The sequence below is a fragment of the Lontra canadensis genome, unplaced genomic scaffold (assembly GCF_010015895.1).
Source record: "Lontra canadensis isolate GAN:19392208 unplaced genomic scaffold, GSC_riverotter_1.0 scaffold216, whole genome shotgun sequence".
NCBI classification, from domain to species: Eukaryota; Metazoa; Chordata; class Mammalia; order Carnivora; family Mustelidae; genus Lontra; species Lontra canadensis.
Window position 1 is genome coordinate 429188 of NW_022631210.1, and position 21958 is coordinate 451145.

At 37.1% G+C, this 21958-nt stretch overlaps 1 protein-coding gene across 2 annotated transcripts in view; it reads right to left on the reverse strand.

Annotated features, from left to right (window-relative positions):
* KLF8 (Kruppel like factor 8) overlaps positions 1 to 21958 on the reverse strand; it is a 295796-nt gene that overhangs the window by 74320 nt on the left and 199518 nt on the right. For both annotated transcript variants that reach the window (XM_032848969.1, XM_032848968.1), the window contains exon 2: positions 17382 to 17455. In XM_032848969.1, coding sequence (XP_032704860.1) covers positions 17382 to 17453 — 72 coding nt within the window. In that variant the 5' untranslated portion in view covers positions 17454 to 17455. The remainder of the gene's footprint in view (positions 1 to 17381; positions 17456 to 21958) is intronic.

The window sequence follows — 21958 nt, forward strand, 5'->3', positions numbered from 1 at the left end:
TATATATATATATATATATATATATATATATATATATATATATATATTCAGAGAGAGAGAGAGAGAGAGAGAGTACTATACAGCCATCAACAGAAACAAAATCTTGTCATTTGCAATGATGTGGTTGGAACTAGAGGGTGTTATGGTTAGCGAAATAAGTCAACCAGAGAAAGGTAATTATATGATCTCTCTGATATGAGGAAATTGAGAGGCAGCATGGGAGGTTGTTGCAGGTAGGGAAGGAAAAGAATGAAACAAGATGGGATCAGGAGGGAGACAAACCGTAACAGACTCTTAATCTCACAAAACAAACTGATGGTTGCGGCAGGTTGCGGGGTAGGGAGAGGATGGCTGGGTTATGGTCATTGGAGAAGGTATGTTTTATGGTGAATGCTGTGAAATGTGTAAGCCTGATGATTCACAGACCTGTACCCCTGGGGCAAATAATACATTATATGTTAATTTTAAAAAAGAAGTCTACCAAAAGAATAGTTAATGAATAATTAACTAAAGAATAATTAATGCCTAGTCTTCTGAAACTGTGTCAAAAAGTAGAAATAGAATGAAAACTTCCAAACTCATTTTATGAGGCCAACATTGCCTTGATTCCAAAACCACACTTGATTTTAGCCAAAAGGGCAAGAAGTGACTGATACCAAACCATCCAAAGATCTCACTGAAAGGAGAATAATAGAACAATATCCTTGACAAACATGGAAGCAAAAATTTTCAGCAAGATGTTAGCTAATCAGATCCAACAGTACATTAAAGGAATTATTCACCGTGACCAAGTGGGATTTATTCCTGGTCTGCAGGGGTGGTTCAAAATCCACAAATCAATCATTGTGATAAACCACATTAATAAAGAAATATAAGAACCACATGGTCCTGTCAATAGAAGAAAAAAAAGGATCAGACAAAATATAGCATAGTTTCTTGATTAAAAAAAAAATCCTCCATGATGTAGGAAAAGAAGAAACATACCTCAAAATCACAAAAGCCATATACAAGAGACCCACAGCTAATATCCTCAATGGGGAAAACCTGACAGCTTTTCTTGTAAGGTTAGGAACATGAGAGGGATGTCCACTCTCACAACTATTGTTCAACATAGCCCTGGAAGTCATAGCCTCAGCAATCAGACAGCAAAAAGGAAAAAAGAGAGAGAGAGAGGACACCAAAATTGGCAAAGAAGAAGTTAACCTTTCTATCTTTCCAGACGAGGGAATTCTCTTTGTAGAAAACCCCAAACACTCCACCAAAAAATTTTCTATAACCGATGCCGTAATTCAGCAACGTTGCAGGATAAAATCAATGCACAGAAGTCTCTTGCATGTGTATGCACCAAAATGAAGCTGAAGGAAGAGAAATCAAGGAATTGATCCTGTTCACAGTTGTACCAAGATTTATAAAATAGATAGGAAGAAACCTAATCAAAGTGCTAAATGATCTGTAATCTGAAAACCTTAGAACACTTATAAAGGAAATTGAGGAAAAGACAAATAAATGGAAAAACATTCTTATTTTTTTTAAGATTAATTGATTGATTGATTGATTGATTTGACAGACAGAGATCACAAGCAGGCAGAGAAACAGGCAGAGAGAGAGGGGGAAGCAGGTTCCCTTCTGAGCAGAGAGCCTGATATGGGACTTGATCCCAGGACCCTGAGATCATGACCTGAGCTGAAGGCAGAGGCTTTAACCCACTGAACAGCCCAGGCGCCCCGTGGAAGAACATTCTTAAAATTCCTATACTACCCAAGGCAATCTACACATTCCATGAAATCCCTATCAAAATAACACTAGCATTTTTCACAGAGCTGGAGCAAACAATTCTAAAACGTATGTGGAACCAGAAAAGACCCCAAACCCAAAGAATGTTGAAATGGAAAACTAAAGCTGAGGGGAGCCTGGGACACTCAATTGGTTAAGTGTCTGCCATTGGCTAGGGTCATGATCTCAGGGTCCTGGGATCCAGCCCCATGTTGGGCTCCCTGCTCAGTGGGGAGTCTGCTTCACCCTCTCCCTCTATTGCTCACCCTGCTTGTGCTTTTGCCCTCTCTCCAAAATATAAAATTAAAATAAAATAAAATAAAATAAAATAAAATAAAATAAAATAAAATAAAAATCAAAGCTGGAGGCATCAAAATTCTGGATTTCAAGATGTATTACAAAACTGTAATCATCAAGACAATATAGTACTGGCAGAAAAACAGATGCATAGCTCAATGGAACAGAAGAGAGAACCCAGAAATGGACTCTCAACTCTAAGGTCAACTAATCTTTGACAAAGCAGAAAAGAATATCCAATGGAAAAAAGACAGTCTCTTCAATAAATGGTGCTGGGAAAATTGGATGGACTCATTTAAAAGAATGAAACTGCACTACTTTCATATATCATACATGAAAATAAACTCAAAGTTTTCCACAAAGAAGACATACAAATGGCCAACAGACTCTTGAAAAAGTGCTTAGCATCACTTGACATCAGGGAAATACAAATCAAAACCACAATGAGGTACCACCTCTACATGAGTCAGAATGGCTAAAATCAATAAAACGGGAAGCAACATATGTTGTTGAGGATGCAGAGAAACCCTCTTACACTGCTGGTGGGATTGTAAGCTGTTGCAGCCCTATGGAAAACAGTATGGAAACTCATCAGAAAGTTGAAAATAGAGCTACCCTATGACACAGCAATTGCACTACTGGGTATTTATCACAAAGGTAGAGATGTAGTGATCCAAAGGGGCACCTGCATCCCAATGTTTATAGCAGCCATGTCCACAATAGCCAAACTATGGAAAGAGCCCAGATGTCCATTGGCAGATGAATGGATAAAGAAGACGTGGTGTGTGTGTGTGTGTGTATGTGTGCTTGTGTGTGTGTGTGTATAATTGTTATTACTCAGCCATCAAAAAGCATGAAATCTTGCCATTTGTGATTACATGGCTGGAAGTAGAGTGTATTATGCTAAGTGAAGTAAGTCAATTGGAGAAAGACAATCATCATATGATCTCACTGATATGTGGAATTTAAGAAACAAGGCAGAGGATCTCAGAGGAAGAGAGGAAAAAGGAAACGAGATGACATTAGAGAGGGAGATAAACCATAAGAGACTCATAATCTTAGGAAACAAACTGAGAGGTGTTGGAGGGTATGGGGTAAGGGGATGGGGTAACTGGGTGATGGATATTGGGGAGGGTATGTGTTGTAATGAGCACTGCATATCATATAAGACTGATGAATCAAAGAACTACCCCTGAAACAAATAATACATTATATGTTAATTAATTGAATTTAAAGTAAAACAAAACAAATAAAACAAAACTCATGGGACCTAAGTTTCTAACAACAGCTAGACATAATAATGTAACTTTTCTCTGACCTGGAAAATCTAAGTTATTAAATTATTAACTAGTATAAACTTACATTCACTAGAGTTTCAGTGCTTTAAAGATTGTACTGGAAAAAGTCCCAAGAAATCTTCTTTTAGGGTCTGAGTTCCCCCTCAAAATAAGTGTAACTTTGTAAGAAGCCTTTATCTTTTTAGTCCCAAGGTTTTCCTTATGTATTTAAAGCCTGGAAGTTGTCAATATCAAAATGGGCAATAATATTTGAGGTTAATAAAGAAAAAAAAAGAACACATTGGTAAAACAAGAAGTTGGTTCTTCGAAAAAAATAATAAAATTGATAAACACACAGCCAGACTTACATAAAGAAAGGAGAAAGGACCCAAGTAAAATCATGAATGAAAGAAGAGAGATTGCAACCAACACAACAGAAATACGAATAATTATAAATGAATATTATAAAAATTATATGCCAACAAGTTGAGCAACCTGGAAGAAATGGATAATTCCTAGAAATATTTAAATTATAAAAAATAAAACCAGATGAAATAGGAAATTTGAACAGACCCATAACCAGCAAAGAAATGGAATCAGCATCAAAAATCTCCCAAAAAACAAGTCTGGAAGGAGATGGCTTCCCAGGGAAATTCTACCAGACTTTTTTTTCACTTTAAAAAAAATTAATTTTATTTTTTCAGTGTTCCAAGATTCATTGTTTATGCACCACACCCAGTGCTCCATGCAATACATGCCTTCCTTAATACTCACCACCAGGCTCACACATCCCCCCCACACCTCCCCTGTAAAACCCTCAGTTTGTTTCTCAAAGCCACAGTCTCTCATGGTTCCTCTCCCCCTCCGATTTCCACCCCTTCCCTTTTGGTTTCCTTCTCCTAATGTCCTCCGTGTTATTCCTTATGTTCCACAAGTAAGTGAAACTGTATGATAATTGACTTTCTTTTTTTTTTAATTTTATTTTTTATAAACATATATTTTTTCCCTAGGGGTACAGGTCTGTGAATCGCCAGGTTTACCCACTTTACTGCACTCACCATAGCACATACCCTCCCCAATGTCCATAATAACCCCACCCCCCCTCTCCCAACCGATAATTGACTTTCTCTGCTTGACTTATTTCACTCAGAATAATTTCCTCCAGTCTCATCCATGTTGATGCAAAAGTTGGGTATTCATCCTTTCTGTTGGCTGAGTAATATTCCATTGTATATATGGACCACATCTTTTTCCATTCGTCTGTTTAAGGGCATCTTGGCTCTTTGCACAGTTTGTCAGTTGTGGCCATTGATGCTATGAACATTGGGGTACATAAGGCCCTTCTTTTCACTACATATGTATCTTTGGGGGAAATACACAGGAGCGCAATTGCAGGGTCATAAGGAAGCTCTATTTTTACTTTTTTGAGGAATCTCCACGCTGTTTTCCAAAGTGGCTGCACCAACTTGCATTCTCACCAACAGTGTGAGAGGCTTCCCCTTTCTCCACATCCTTTTCAACATTTTTTTGTTTCCTGTCTTATTAATCTTTGCCATTTTAACTGGTGTAAGGTGGTATCTCAATGTGGTTTTGATTTTAATTTCCCTGATGGCCAATGATGATAAACATTTTTTCATGTGTCTGATAGCAATTTGTACATCTTTGGAGACATACCTGCTCATGTCTTCTGCTCATTTTTGACATGATTATCTCTTTTTTAGGTGTTGAGTTTGAGAAGTTCTTTATAGATCTTGGATATCAACCCTTTGACTGTAGTGTCATTTGCGAATATCTTTTTCTATTCAGTGGGTTGCCTCTTTGTTTTGTTGACTGTTTCCTTTCTTGTGGAGAAACTTTTCATCTTGATGAAGTCCCTGAAGTTCATTTTCACTTTTGTTTCCTTTGCCTTTGGAGACATGTCTTGAAAGAAGTTGCTGTGGCTGATGTTGAAATTTTTACTGCCTATGTTCTCTAGGATTTTGATAGATTCCTGCCTCACGTTGAGATCTTTCATCCATTTCGAGTTTATCTTTGTGTAAGGTGTAAGAGAATGGTGGATTTTCATTCTTCTATACATAGCTGTCAAATTTTCCTGGCACCATTTATTGAAGAAATTGTCTTTTTCCTACTGGATATTTTTTCCTGCTTTGTCAAAGATTATTTGACCATAGAGTTGAGTATCCATATGTGGGCTCTCTATTCTGTTTCATTGATCTATGTATCTGTTTTTATGCCAATATCATGCCATTTTGTGATCACAGCTTTGTAATATAGCTTGAAATCAGGCAATGTGATGTCCCCAGCTTTGTTTTTCTTTTTCAACATTTTCTTGGCGATTCGGGGTCTTTTCTGGTTCCATACAAATTTTAGGTTTGTTTATTCCAGCACATTGAAAAATGTCATTGGTATTTTAATTGGGATGGTGTTGAAAGTATAGATTGCTCTTGGCAGCATAGAAATTTTAACAATATTTATGCTTCCAATCCATGAGCATGGAATGTTTTTCCATCTTTTTGTGTCTTTTTCAATTTCTTTCATTAGTGTTCTGTAGTTCCTCAAGTACAGATCCTTTACCTCTTTGGTTAGATTTATTCCAAGGTATCTTATGGGTTTTGGCGCTATTGTAAATGGAATTTATTCTCTCATTTCTTTTTCTACAGTTATATTGTTAGTGTGTAGAAAACCAACTGATTTCTGTGAATTATTTTGTATCCTGTCACATTACTGAATTGAGTTCCACTAATTTGAGACTGCAATCTTTTGGGTTTTACACATAAAGTCTTGTGTCATCTGTGAAGAGAGAGATTTTGACTTCTTCACTGCCAATTTGAATACCTTTTATTTCTTTTTGTTTTCTGATTGCTGTTGCTAGGACTTCTACTACTTCTACTACTATGATGAACAATAGTGGCAATTGCGGTCATCCTTGTCCTGTTCCTGACCTTAAGGGAAATGGTCTCAACTTTTTCCCATTGAGAATGATATTTACTCTGGGTTTTTCATAGATGGATTTTATGAAATTAAGGAATGTTCCCTTTATCCCTATACTTTGAAGATTTTTAATCAGGAAAGGATTCTGTAGTTTGTCACATGCTTTTTCAGCATCAACTGAGAGGTCTATGTGGTTCTTCTATCTCCTCTTATGAATGTGTTCTATCACATTGATTTGTGAATATTGAACCACCCTTGCATCTCAGGGATAAATCCCAGCTGGTTGTGGTGGATAATCCTTTTAATGTACAGTTGGATCCTATTAGCTAGGATCCTGTTGAGAATTTTGGCATCCATATTCATCAGGGATATTGGTCTGAAATTCTCCTTTTTGATAGGGTCTTTGCCTGGTTTGGGGATCAAGGTAAAGCTGGCCTCACAGAAAAAGTTTGGAAGTTTTCCTTCTGTTTCCTCTTTTTGAAACAGCTTCAAGAAAATAGATAAAATTTCTTTTCTGAATGTTTGGTAGAATTTTCTAGGGAATCCATGAAGTCCTGGTCTCCTGTTTTTTCAGAGGTTTTTGATCACTGCTTCAATGTTGTTACTGGTTATTGGTCTATTCAGCTTGTCAATTTCTTCCTGATTCAGTCTTGGTACTTTATAGGTTTCCAGGAAGGCATCAATTTCTTCCAGGTTGATTAATTTACGGGCATATAGTTGTTGATAATAATTTCTGATGACTGTTTTCATTTCCTTGGTGTTAGGCATGATATCTACCTTTTTATTCATAATTTTATTAATTTGGGTTCTTTCTTTTGTCTTGTGGATAAGTCATGCCAGTGGTTTATCAATCTTATTAATTCTTTTTTTTATTTTTAAAAGATTTTATTTATTTATTTGACAGATAGAGATCACAAGTAGGCAGAGAGGCAGGCAGAGAGAAGGAGGGGTAAGCAGGCTCCCCGCTGAGCAGAATGCCGGATGCGAGGCTTGATCCCAGGACCCTGGGATCATGACCTGAGCCGAAGGCAGAGGCTTTAACCCACTGAGCAACCCAGGTGCACCTATCTTATTAATTTTTCAAAGAACCAGCTTCTATTTTTTTGGTCTGCTCTACTGTAGTTCTGCTTTCGAATTCATTGATCTCTGCTCTAATCTTAATTATTTCTCTTCTCATGTGTGGCTCAGACTTTATTTATTGCTCTTTTTCCAGTTATTTATGGTATAAATTTAATTTGTGTAATGGAGATTTTTCTATTTTTTTGAGTGAGGCTTGGATGACTTTGTATTTCCCCCTTAAGACAGCCTTTGTCATATCCCATGGGTTTTGGACTGATGTGTTTTCATTCTCATTGGTTTCCATGAATTGTTTAAGTTCTTTAATTTCCTGGTTGATCTAAACATTCTTGAGCAGGATGGTCTTTGACATCCAAGTGTTTGAATTTCTTTCAAACTTCTTGTGATTGAGTTCCAGTTTCAAAGCAATGTGGTCTGAGTATATGCAGCGGGATACTCTCAATCTTTTGGTATTGGTTAAGAACTGATTTGTTACCCAGTATGTGGTCTACTCTGGAGGAAGTTCCAAGTGCGCTCAAGAAGAATGAATATTCTGTTGTTTTAGGGTGGAATGTTCTGTATATATCTATGAGGTCCATCTGGTCCAATGTGTCATTTATTTTTTTAATTTAATTTAATTTTTTCAGTGTTCCAAGATTCATTTTTTATGCACCCCACCTAGTGCTCCATGCAATACATGCCATCCTTAAAAACTAAAGCTCCTGTTTCTTATTTCTTTTTTTTAAAGACTTTATTTATTTATTTGACAGAGGGAGAGATCACAAGTAGGCAGAGAGGCAGGCAGAGAGAGAGGGGGAAGCAGGCTCCCCGCTGAGCAGAGAGCCCAATGCAGGCTCAATCCCAGGACCCTGAGATCATGACCTGAGCTGAAGGCAGAGGAGTAACCCAATGAGCCACCCAGGTGCCCCTAAAGCTCTTGTTTCTTTGTTGATTTTATGCTTAGATGATCTGTCTATTGCTGAGAGTGGAGTATTGAGGCCTCCTACTATTGATTTATTCTTATTAATATGTCTTTATTTGGTTAACAGTTGACTTATGTAGTTGGCTGCTCCCATGTTGCAGACATAGATATTTACAATTGTTAGATCTTCTTGGTGGATAGACAGTTGAATAATAATAACAGTGTCCTCTGTATCTCTGACTAGTCTTTAGCTTAAAATTGAATTTGCCTGATATGAGAATTGCTACCCCAGCTTTCTTTTGTAGTCTGTTGGGATGAATGATGGTGCTCCATTGCTTTGCTTTCATTCTGGATGTATCTTTTAGTTCAAAATGAGTCTCTTGTAGATAGCATATGGATGAGTATTGCCTTTTTATCCAGTCTGCTACCCTGTGCCATTTTATGGGCGCATTTAGGTCATTCATGTTGAGAGTGATTATTGAAAAATATGATTTTAGTGTCATTATGTTGCCTGTGAGGTCTTTGTCTCTATAGATTGTGCCTATTAATTTCTGTTCTATATCACTCGTGGGATCTTTCTCCTTTTATAGGACCTCCCTTAATATTTCTTGTAGTGCTGACTTAGTAGTCACATATTCTTTCAGTCTCTGCCTGTCCTGGAAGCTCTTTATCTCTCTATCTGTTCTGGATGACAGCCTTGGTGGATATAGTGTTCTTGGCTCCATGTTCTTCTCACTTAGTGCCCTGAATATGTCTTGCCAGCCCTTTCCAGCTTGCCAAGTCTCTGTGGACAGGTCTGAAGTTATTCAGATGTTCCTCTCTCTGTATGTAAGGAATATCTTTCCTGTAACTGCCCTTAAGTTGGTCTTCTTTGTTCTATGATTCGCATGTTTTACTATTTCATGCCAGGGCATTTGTCTGTTCTCCTTGATCTTGAGAGGGGTCTGCTGTGTCTCTAAGATAGGAATGTTTGTTTCATTCCCTGATTAGGGAGTTCATCAGTTAAAATTTGCTCAAATATACCTTCCAGTCCTCTCTCTCTCTCCATCCCTTCAGGGTTCCCAATAATTCTGACATTGGAACATTTCATGGTGTCATTTATTTCTCTAAGTCTGTCTTAATGGATTCTAAGCTGTTTGTCCCAGGCCTCCTCCTGTTCCTCATTTTCTATCATTTTGTTTCTAGATCACTAATTTGTTCTTCTGCCTCCTTTACCCAGCTGTTAGAGTATCTAGATTATATTGTATCTCATTGATAGTATTTTTAAGTTCTGCCATTAATAGTTCTCTCCAACCTAGCTATTGTCTGCATAACTGTTACCCTGAAGTATATTTCCGATGTCTTGCTTATATCCATATCCATTAGTTCTGTGGCAGAGGTCACAGTCTCTGAATTTTTCCTGTGTTGGGGGTTCCTCCTCTTAATCATTCTGTTGAGGGGTGGTTGAAAGAATGTACAGAGTCTCAATTATTGATCAAAACCCAAGCGAGATGCACCTTTTTTAGAGGGACCTTAGGGTTGTTGCCCTCTTGTTTTTCCAGCTTTTCTTCTGGGGGAGGGATCTGCAGCACTGTTACTCAGGCAACCCTTTTTGAGCAGAGTTGCCTTGTCCTCTGTGGGGGAAGGATGGGCTTAATGAAAACCATTTTGGGGGGACTTCTGTTCTCTGGGGGCTTTCTTCATCTCTTTCAAGAGTTAGAGCAGAAGTGACTGTTTCAAAACTTCTGCCTCAGAACAGAGAGATCACAGGCTGTTCTCTAGTGAGCTCTCCAGGCCACATTGTCTCTGTTTTTTTTTTTCTGTGCTGCTATAATCTGCAGAGCCCTGGGTTGTGCACCGCACAGAAGCACTCCCAGCCCTCACTTCCAGGTCCAGGCTTGTCTCTTCAGTTTGTGCTTTTAAAACTGCCAGCCACTACACCCCCCCACTCACACACATGCCTCCATAGCTCCAGGTTTTGGTCTAGGGAGCTGCCCTAAAGTCCTTTCCCCACCACTACTGGTCTATGAGTCTGTGCCCAGTCCACTGCATGGGTGTATTTTGCACCCTAGCAGTAAAGGATCTCAGAGGCTCCCTCCCCCTTCCATTTATCTTCTGATATCTTCTCTCAGAATCATGGCTCCCCATTTCATACCTCAAAACCAACCACCAGAGGTGTTCTGTTTGTAGGGATCCAGATATATCTTCTTACATCTCAGGCTGATTTTGTAGGTTTTCAGAGTGGTCTTTTAGATATCCAACTCAGTTTAGGGAACCTGTTGAAATAGGGTCCCCTATTCCTCTGCCATCTTTCATTCTCACTTAGGTTACTTTCATTTATGCCATTCTTATTGCCTTGATGAGATAAGACATTGTAAGACCTTGTTTCAGTACCTATCATGAGTTGTGCTTGTGTAGACTTGTGTAGACTGCCCTGTGGTCTATCAGTTCTTAACAAAACCTTTTCCATAATAGGGCTTCAATAATTCTCCTCTTCTGCCATCATTATAAGAATTTGAAAGTAATGTTGGAAGGTGAGTTGTTCGGGTTTTCTGGTTTTATTATTTTGTTTTAAGATTTTGTTTGTTTGAGAGAGTGTGTGAGCAGGGGAGGAGCAGAGGGAGAGGGACAAGCAGATTCCACACTGAACACAAAGCCCAACATGAGGCTTAATTCCATGATCTTGAGATCATGATCTGAGCCAACATCAAGAGTCATACACTTAACCAATTGAACAACCCAGGAACCCCTGTTTTTTTTTTCCTGTTTTAACAGTAAGTTCTTCACAATATATCATCACATATTTCTTTCTGTATGTATCACTTTCAAGTGTACCTGTTATACCTATGTGAATCCAGTCTGTGGAAGGATTTTCTGATTTGTGAATGCTATATTATGCAAGGAAGCTTCCTCAAGAAAAACTATGCTCAAAAGCAGCTCTGAAGGTTGAATTTACTGTTTCTCACTTTGTAGCATGAAGACATAATAGGACAAGCACTTCATATCTACACATTATGATTGTGAATAATTTTTGTGTGCACTGAGAATTCTCTTTCCATATGGTCAAATAATTTTAGTAGTAATTCTAATATACATTCTAATTTATTTCATATTTTGAATATAATTATACCTATTGTTAAACAAGAAAACCCAAACACCACCTGCTTTGCCTTCTCCTTATTCATGACATACTATACTTAAGGATTCTGAAGAGACATAATGTAAGGAGTAAATGAGTTTTTAGCCCTAGGGTTTTGGTGATTTTTAAAAATTCTTACTGAGATGACTAAAAATGGCTTCCTCTTCCTCATATTGAATATAATTATCACAGTTTTAATAGTTCATCTAAGGATTAATTTAAAGCTGTGCCATCAGATTTTTCTCTTTAAATAATCTATTTTCTTCTTCAACATTGTGTGATGGCTTCAGTTTTTAAATGTTCTGTAGTTAGTCACTATCACTTTTCAAAGAAAGAGAATAGCTACTTTACCCATTTGGTATTTTAGAACTTCAGGCTGCAGCTTCCTCAAATTTCTGAGTCTATGAAGAAGGTTGGGTATGGAAAAAAACACAAACATGTCTGGGGGTGGTTCAAAGAAGAATTTTTTTTTTTATTTCCACAGTCCTTCTCAAATGTCCAGAATCCTAATCAGATTTTAAGTCAATTTGAGTTGACAAAAAAGTTATTTATTGATATATCATTGAAGATGGTTGATAAAGGTACCTGGGATCCTCAATTCTAGAAAGAAATCCAGGGGGAAAAAAGTGGCCAATTCAAAATATATAAGCTCTTGAGCATTTGTTGAAGATAGGTAGAATGCCTTGGGAAGTCAAGGGTCATGGGAATCAACGGTCTAAAATAACTCTTTTTTTTATTTTAAATTTTTCCAAGTTTTTATTTAAATCCAGTTAGCATACAGTATGATATTGGTTTCAGGTGTAGGAGTTAGTGATTCAACACTTCCATACAACACCCAGTGCACTCACAACAACTGCATTCCTTAATCCCCATCACCTATTTAACCCATCCCCCACACACCTACCCTCTGGTTACCATCAGTTTGTTCTCTGTAATTAACAGTCTGTCTCTTGGTTTTTCTCTCTCTCTCTTTTTAAGATTTTATTTACTTATCTGACAGAGAGAGAGAGAGATCACAATTAGGCAGAGAGACAGAGAGAGAGGGGGAAGCAGGCTCACAGCTGAGCAGAGAGCCCAATGTGGGACTCTATAACAGGACTCTGAGACCATGACCTGAGACAAAAGCAGAGGCTTAACTCACTGAGCCACTCAGGCACCCCATGCCTCTCTCTTTTTTTTCCCCCTCTGATCATTTTTTTTGTTTCTTAAATTCCACATATGAGTGAAATCATATGGTATTTGTCTTTCTCTGACTGACTTATTTTGTTTAGCATACTTTTCTAGCTCCACCCATGTCATTGTAAATGGTAAGCTTCCATTTTTTCTATGGTTGAGTAATATTTAATTGTATTTATGTGTACTACTTCTTCTTTATTCATCCACTGGTCAATGGACACTTGGGTAAAAATAATACTGGGTGTAAAAATGCAGAGTAGATGTATGCTACTTTCTTTTCTATTTTGAAAGAGTTTTCTGAAAATGTAATTTGCTGTCATAAATTCACACATTTAAACATAAAAAAAATAAAATAAAACATCTCTGATTTAGAGCTTGAAAGTGGGAAGGAAAGACTAGAAATAAAATGAAAGAACAAAATACTCCAGACAGCACAACAGGTGTAAAAGAGAGGAAAGAGTATTTTTATGGTAGTTAAGATAAAACCTAGTCTCCTAAACAGAAAAAGGAAAGCTGCTTCTGTACATAGGTCCCTTCTAGCTTTGCTCTAGGTTTAAACTAATCATTTTCATGCCTGGGTGGATGAGTATGTACATCAAGACACATATGTGCACATTCATTGTTTAAGTCAAAAAGTCAGTTTTACTTTCTGAATCTCCAATCCATCTCCAATGAGGACATCAGGTGTTTATGTATTCAGAGAAAGGAGAGGTGATTGGAGTTGAGTATTATTAAAAGTAGAGCTAAACTAAACCTAGAGGGATTTCAAATTTTACATCACCACCATCTTAATAGCATCTGGAAATGTAGCACTATGAGATAAATGAATTCTTCAGTTTGTACAAACTAATGAATTAGGCAATCGTACAGGCTTGGGAGATAGCATCAAGCATAGTGGCAGCTGCATCCAGGCAAAATAATATTAGAAATGTATATATGTGCATTGTATGCATACATGTATGTATGTATGTGCATATATTGACTCATTAGGTATTTGATTAGTACCTAGCATGAAAATATGGAAAAATTACCTAGCATGAATTTATGAAAAATTTAAACTATAATATAGCAAAGCACTTTTTCTTTCTCAAAGCATCTAAGATTGTTTTGGGGTGCTGTGTTATTTACTGTGTGTTAGAAATATATGTATAACACATAGTACTGGGCTGGATGATGTTCCCCCACAATATATGTCCACATCCTTATCCCCAGAACCTATGAATATTACTTTATTTGGAAACAGTCTTTGAAGATATAATTAAATTAAGGATCTTGAGGAGATAATCTGGGTTATTTGGGTGGGCCCTAAATTTAATGACAAATGTCCTTAAACAGGTACACAGAGCAGAGACACACAGAGACACAGAGGAGAAAGTGACGTGAAGATGTAGGTAAATACTGGAGTGCTGAGTCTACAAACCAAGGAACACCCTCATCCACCAGAAGCACCAGAAGGTGGAAGAGGCAAGAAACAGATTCTCCCCTAGAACCTTGGAAAGGATCATGGCAATGATATAATTTTGGACTTCTGGACTCTAGAACCATGAAATAATACACTTGTCTTGTTTTCAGCCACCCAATTGATGGTACTTTCTTGCAGCAACCCTAGGAAACCAATACCCCACATCAAACCCAGAATATATGTATTTATTTATTTTTAACTGCACTAATCTAAAAGTAAGTATATAATATTCATAATAAGAATATGTCAAAAACTGTGTGCATAGCACATAATAACTGAAGTTTCAGAGACAAAAAATATCATTGTAAAAACAAGAGGTATTTACACAAAGTAGTTGATGACTAGAGAACAAGTAATAAGCAGAGCCATACAAGTAACTGGTACAGATAATCAAGCATTCCAGGGATTCAAGTGCACTAAAGATTAGTAAGAATAGTTATCAGTGGAAATTTTATGAAACATATGGAATTAAAATTTGGGCCCTAAGAAAAGCTGGGATTTGGTAAATTAGACAGGCTTATTGAAGGATATTCCAGGCAGAACGAATGTTGTGGGAAAAGGTGTCACTGAGAATGTTTTAGAAATATATTACCCAATTAAATAATATTATAAAATACTGTTAATTACTTGGGTATAATATGGTTGATGTAATTATGCATGAGAGAGTCATTTGTAGGTGATGCATGTTGAATTACTTATGGGTGACGTTTCTCAATGCAAATTACTTTCAAAGGTAAAAAAAATGAGAGAGAGAGAGACACAGGGAGTTGGAAAGGGTAGAGAAAGAGCATGTAAATACCTGCAATTATGTGACAATATGTGTAAAGTGTTAACAATATTAAGCTGGAGGGGGGAGACATGTATGATACAGTATGAGTCCTAAAATTGATCGTACATGTTCAAGAAATCCTATTTCTATGAAATAATCAAAAACTAAGAACAAAAAGCACTGACAACCAAGTGTATTCATTATATTGCATATGGTGATATAGGAATTCAAAGACCGTTGAGCAGAATGTGTGTACTGAACTAGACAGCCACACTAATCCCATCTCATGACATAAGCAAATCATATAATGAGCAAAACCAGTAGGTTTCTGCCCACGAGAATGTTGCCAACGTTGTATTTTTATAGAACACAAGTTCTGAGCCTTTGTTGCCTGGGACATGGCCAGTGTTCTGTGGCCATGTAAGCACAAACTTACTTTACTAAACCTAGCTTTACTAAAAACAAGATAGCTTGGAGAAGTCAAGAAACAAAAAAGTCCTTAGATTATCTATTATCCAGAATTTTCTACACATTGAACCAATTTCAAAGTGTCTTCAAACTTTGGAAACTTAGTATACTTAAACAATGCATGGACATTGGGAGTTGGAGAGGGGAAGTGAGTTGGGGGAAATTGGAGGGGGAGATGAACCATGGGAGACTGTGGACTCTGAGAAACAAACTGAGGGTTTTGGAGGGGAGGGGGGTAAGGGGTTGGGTGAGCCTGGTGGTGGGTATTAAGGAGGGCACATATTGCATGGAGTACTCGGTGTGGTGCATAAACAATGAATCTTGGAACACTGAAAAAAATAAAATTAAATTAAAAAAATAATAATAATTTCAGAATTGTACTTAGGTGTACCAAGATTTCAAAATAAGGTAGCTTTGTGTGCTTGACAACATTTCACTGAGTATTTTTTTATTACATGTCCAGTAGGCTTTTGTCTAACACTTATACTCAGCTGCTTTTTAGTATTAATTATGACTTATACCAGAAACCAGCAGATGTTTTACAACAATTAGCAAGTGTTAATGTATGAATAGTCCTTAAATGGCAACAGCTACAAGTAAGGTAAATAAAATACTAAGTTGGGTTTGGTATTAACAATACAAAGGAAAATCCCCCCTATGTGCATGAAACTTAAATTCAATTGTACACCAAAGGCAAAACATTTAATGGTTAAAAACTATTTTTGGTAAAATATGACTCTTAAATGTAAGCCAGATGCTTAATCTGGTGACTTAAATAAAGAAACAAGGGGCGCCTGGGTGGCTTAGTTGGTTCAGTATCTGGTTGGGCTCAGGACATGATTCCAGTGTCCTGGGATCAGGCTCAGTGGGGAGTATGCTTTTCCCTCTCCCTCTGCCCCTCCCACTCTTTGTGCTCTCTCTCTCTCTCTCTCAAATAAATAAAATCTTTTTTAAAGAGAGAAACAGATAGTTACTAGATGCACAAAAGTTCATACTCAACTTTATAGACAGTTTAAAGTATTTTCAAGGGTATTTGCATTTTACTCATGGAATGACTTTAAAACTTAAACCTGAGCAAAATCAGACTTCTACATCTAACACAGACTGCTTGCCTGTTTAAAAAAAGAAATCCTTGTTCTGGGGTGTGCCCAAAGTTACAATATTCTTATCTGCAGGATGGGAATATTAATAATACCTATCTGTGATGATAAATTTTGTGTCAATTTGGGAGACTCACAGTGCTCAGATATTTGGTCAAACATTATTCTAAATGTTTCTGTGAAGATGTTTTTGGGAGAAATTAACATTTAAGTCACTGGACTTTGAGTAAAGCAGATTACCCTGCATAATGTGGGTTGGCCTCATTCCATCACTTGGAGGCCTTAATAGACAAAGGCTGAGTTCCTTCAAGCAGGAAAGAACTATTTTACCCAACTGCCCTTGAAACTGCAACTCTTCCCTGGCTCTCCAATCTGCCAGCCTACCCCCTATTAAATTTTATATTCATTAGAATTCTACAGTCATGTGAGCCAATTCCTTAGAATCTCTCTCTCTCTCTCTCTCTCAATAGCTAGGTAGATAGATATATATTTTATTTTATATATAAATATATATGTGATACATATATTGTTATTTATACCTATAGATATATAGTATAGATAGATAGATAGATAGATAGATAGATAGATAGATGATAGATGATGATAGACAGCTAGATACATAGGAGGGGGAGAGAGAGAGAGGGAGAGATTGAGACATACACATTCCGCTGGTTCTGTTTCTTTGGAGAACCCTAATACAGTATCCAACAGAGATATAATGAAGATTAAAGAAGACAATGTATTTAATCTTCAGAGTGCCTTAAATGTGGAACAGTGTTAGGTAAATGATTGCTATTGTCTACCAAGTGTCTAACTTGCCTCTATAGACTTGACCCCAGAGGATATACTTCTTTTAGGCTGGATCTATTCTGGTACTTTCAGGTACTTCCTAGAAACCTTCCTTCCTTCGCTCCTTTTCAGTTCCTAACATGTTGTTAGAAATAAAAAATGAGCTTTAGCTCTACAATGATTTACCAGGCACTCAGCACTATTATAGTTCAATATTAGTATCTAATTTTCCTGATAACTGACCTGTTTGAAGACATTCATTGAGCCACCTTCTGAATTAAGTTGGATTTCCAAGTTGTTTATGAGTTGATCCATATCTGGAAAAAAGACAAAGGACACACAATGTTAGAATAAGATTAATCCACCATATGTATACAGTATGTCATTTACCCTTGGTTATACCTGTTTGCATTCAATGAACATCATTTTTCAGCACTTACTAAATATTGAGAAGTCAGTGTTTGGACAACATTCTAATTTGTATATTCTACTCATCAAGATGGCCCTGGCTTATCCCCAAAAATATTAGCTGCCCCCCACAAATCCTATATACATGAGAATCTGCTTCTTCCAACCACTCCAACCATCCCTACCTACAAAAGATCCTCTATGGATATTTACCCTAATGAGCTTCTAAACACATTAGCACTAAATCTCTCTAAGGAAGATTTTCCTGTCTATCTCTCTTAAACACACAAGCTAGATGGGGTTAATATGAGCAGTCTTCTATTTCACTGTTCATTTGTCTTTCTATAAAAAGGGAGACTTGGTGGCCTCATTATGCTGCCCTACATAAACCATCATAACCATTCCTACCAGAAGCACCTACCAGCACTTCTTTAACCAGATTTCCTTTGATCTATCTACAGTTTAATCTCACTAAAGAGGAAAATATAGGGCAAGGAAGATAAATCCACAGCTTGCTTACAACTTAGTTGGTCAGATTTTGGATTATTCTAAGTGTCTCCAAATCAATTACAATTAGTTTCTTCATTTAAGACCTGATTGTGTTTCAAAAGGTAGTCTATAAATCAGTTAATTGTTTTTGATGTCAAATACATTTACCCATAAAATATTCATTTTATAGGTCCTTCATAATAACCATTTAATATCTAATGCAGTTAAAATACAACAAACACACTATGAGCAAAAATACAAAATTATAATATAGTTGCACAAAAAAGCAAAAAATAAACCTCAAAATAATTCCTTTTTTTTTGAATGTTAGGAATTGAGGAAACCAGTCCTAATTTGATGGCAATAACATACAAAGAATATCCTATTAAGATGATGAGTTAAACTTCTGTGCCACTACTGAAGAATTTGGAGAATGTTGACACATTAAAATAGTTCCAATTTAGCTAGAGTGTGTTATGCTAAGAGAAATAAGTTAGTCATTGAAAGACAAATACCATGACTTCACTCATATGTGGAATTTAAGAAACAAAACAGCTGAACCTATGGGAGGGGAAAAAAGAGAGAGGGAAACAAACCATAAGAGGATCTTTATAATAGAGAACAAACTGAGGGTTGAAGGAGGGAGGTGGGTGGCAGATGGGCTAGATGGTTATTAAGGAGGGCACTTGTTATGATGAGCATTGGACATTGTATATAATTGATGAACCACTGAATTCTGCTCCTGAGCCAGTATTACACTGTATGTTAACTAACTATAATTTAAATAAACATTTGGAAAAATAAAATAAAAAATAAAATAGCCCAAATTTTATCTCAAAACACATGAATTTTCTTTTCTTTCATCCAAGTGTATGGATAGAACAAATCGCATTTACATCCATCATTTACCAAATATTTATTGCATAATGACTATATGTCAGAGGTTATGTAAGGTACATTGTTATCAGTTTGGGATCTGAATCAACCAGACATAGAGTCAGCAAGTATAGCAGAGAGCACTGACCTGAGAGTTAGATGCCCAGGGGTTATATCCTATAATCTTTGCCAAGGTCTTTTTATGTAAGCCTCAACTTCTCCATCTAGAATTAAAATAATTCAAACTGTTTCTGCAGAGTCCCAAGCCTTCTATGAAGCCTTTTGGAGGGTTAGGTCAGTGTTGATGGAGGAAAAAGCATACTTTTTAAAAAAAATATTTATTTTTATTTACTTATTTGACAGAGAGAGTGCACAAGCAGGGTGAGAGGAGAGGGAGAAGCAGGCTTCCTGATGAGCAGGGAGCCGAATGCGGGGCTCCATCCCAGGACCCTGCGATCATGACCTGAGTGGAAGGCATATGCTTAACAAACTGAGCCACCTAGGTACCCCGAGTAAGAAGCATATTAAGGAATAAGCACAGAAATCAGACACAGAAAAATCCAGTTTCCATTAGACTCAAAGCTCTTTGCAGGCAGAAATTTTCATCTTTGCTATTTTTTTCTACTGATGTATTTAAGGGGTTAGAACAGTACCTGGCACATGATAGGTGTTCAAACATGTATCTGAAGGTTTTTGATGAATGACAGAAAAGGAAAATGAGGAAGTGTGTTTTCCCAAGTACAGGAACAGGACAAGAATGAGAAAGAATGAAAGAAAATTGGAGACATTGTGTGTAAGAGATATTTGAAGTGTAATTAACTACGAAGTATGAGGTGCCAGAGAGGGCAGCGTTTTTCTGATTTCAAGGCTGGAAAAAGAGGGTGTGATGGGGGGCACCATGGAGCCAGAAGAGTTTGCTTGGTTGCTGCCAGAAACATTTGTAGGAAAGAGTGGAGTGATTTTGGTTCTTTCCAGCCACATATCCTTTCACTAGATCTCATCAATTTTAGCCAGACCAACTTACAAAAGCCATCTCCTATCTGGTCTTCTTTAATTTCTATGGCTTATAAAACAGCAGGGCTGAGGAAGCAGAGTGACTTTGACAAGATATTTATTCCCTATAAACCGCAGACTTTTCACCTGCTAGGGGCAGGGTGGTGGTGATAGTACTGATTTAATTGGGTTAATAGGAGGATTCTTTGAATTAGCACCTGGAAATACACTCAAAACAGTTTTGTCATATAAAATGTTCTCAATATAATTAGCTATTTTATCATCACTACCGTTATTATTGTTGATGGCCATAATCTTTAGCCTTAGCCTGGAAGGTCATCTTGTAGGCATCAAGCAAGTTTTTCCTACACAGTGTGCTCACAAACCTCTCCACATCTCAACATTGAGCTTTCTTTTTTCTTTTTTTCTCTCCTTCATTTAAAAGATTTTATTTTATTTATTTAAGAGAGAGAATGAAAGAGAGAGAGTATGAGGGGAAAGGGTCAGAGGGAGAAGCAGACTCCCCACTGAGCGGAGGGTCTGATGCTGGACTCAATACTAAGACTCCAGGATCTTGGCCTGAGCTGAAGGCAGTTGCTTAACCAACTAAGACACCTAGGCACCCATATCTCATATATGGAATCTCAGTTTTTACCACCACCATCAACCTAGTCTCAGTCTAAAAACTTGAGAGTCATTTACCTTTGACTTTATTCTCATCATCTTCCACCAAATGGTTATCCATTGCAATTAATTCAACAGCAGAAATATCTTTTAAAAGTAGCCCTTCATCATCTAGTCACTTTTCCTTCTAGCCATATTCCACATTGCTACCTAAGTATGGTAAAAAGGCATGGGCTCTAGAGTGAGTGCCTAGAGTCACATCCTGGCTCTGTAACTTATTTTTTAAGATTTTATTTATTTATTTTAGAGAAAGACAGGGAGAGGGCAGAGGGAGATGGAGAGAGAGAATCTTGAGCAGACTCCCTGTTGAGCATAGTGCCCCAAGTAGGGCTCAATCCCACAACCCCGAAGTCAAGAGTGAAGAGTCCCATGCTTAATGGACTGAGCCACCCAGGTGACTCCTGCCTCTGTAATTTCTTAACAATAAGACTTTGGACAAGTTTTTTCCACCTTCCTGTGTCTGTTTCTCCATCTGCAAAATGGGAATACCTTATAGAATTGTCATAAGGACTTATCAAGTTGATATGCATTCACATATTTACAACACTTCCAGGCACAAAGAGGCATTTTCTGTTTCCCTGACCATCAGGTGAGTTTCTCAGTACTTAACTAGTGACTATTACCTACCTTCCCTTGTATCTTTTAGCAGAGTATCTCCTCTGCTAATTAATGTGCTATTAGTGTCCAATGTGCTAATTAATGTCCAATGAATTAATGATAGTGGGAGTAAGGAAGGTTATTTAGCAGAAATTATACTATAATAGTAAATAATACCAATATTGTTTAATAGCAATAATCAAGGAGTCTGGGTAATACATATTGCTCCACCCATACTGCCAATATTTTAGTCAAATGACATAAGGGAGATAGCTGAAAATTAGGAATGTTAGCAATTTCTGCTTAGTATCCTCTCACTTGAAGAACAGTCAAATTGGAATAGCCAATAGGTAACTCATAGATAACTCTGGACAACATTCTAAATGTTGGGGAATATACAGGGAAAGCTGTCTAACCTCTTCCTTTAAAAAAAATTAATATTTGGTCAGCCAAAATTTAAAATTGAAGGAAATTTGGATCTACAGAATGGTCTTAAAGAAAGCTCAGGATATATATATATATATATATATATATATATATATATATGAGGACTTTTTAAGTCTTTTGCTTTTGTCTACAGTCTGAGCTTCTGCTCTGTGTCTGGGACCAGACAGTTGCACAGAAGCTGTGAAGAAAGTGGTGGGGAAATGTCCAGAGGTATTTAAAGTATGTCGTGAGCCACTGAGATGTGAGTTATACAGTCAGGAAGGTTTCAGAAATACAAATTTTTTATTTGAGATAATAACCATCTTTCTGCCTGGATTGAATCTTTA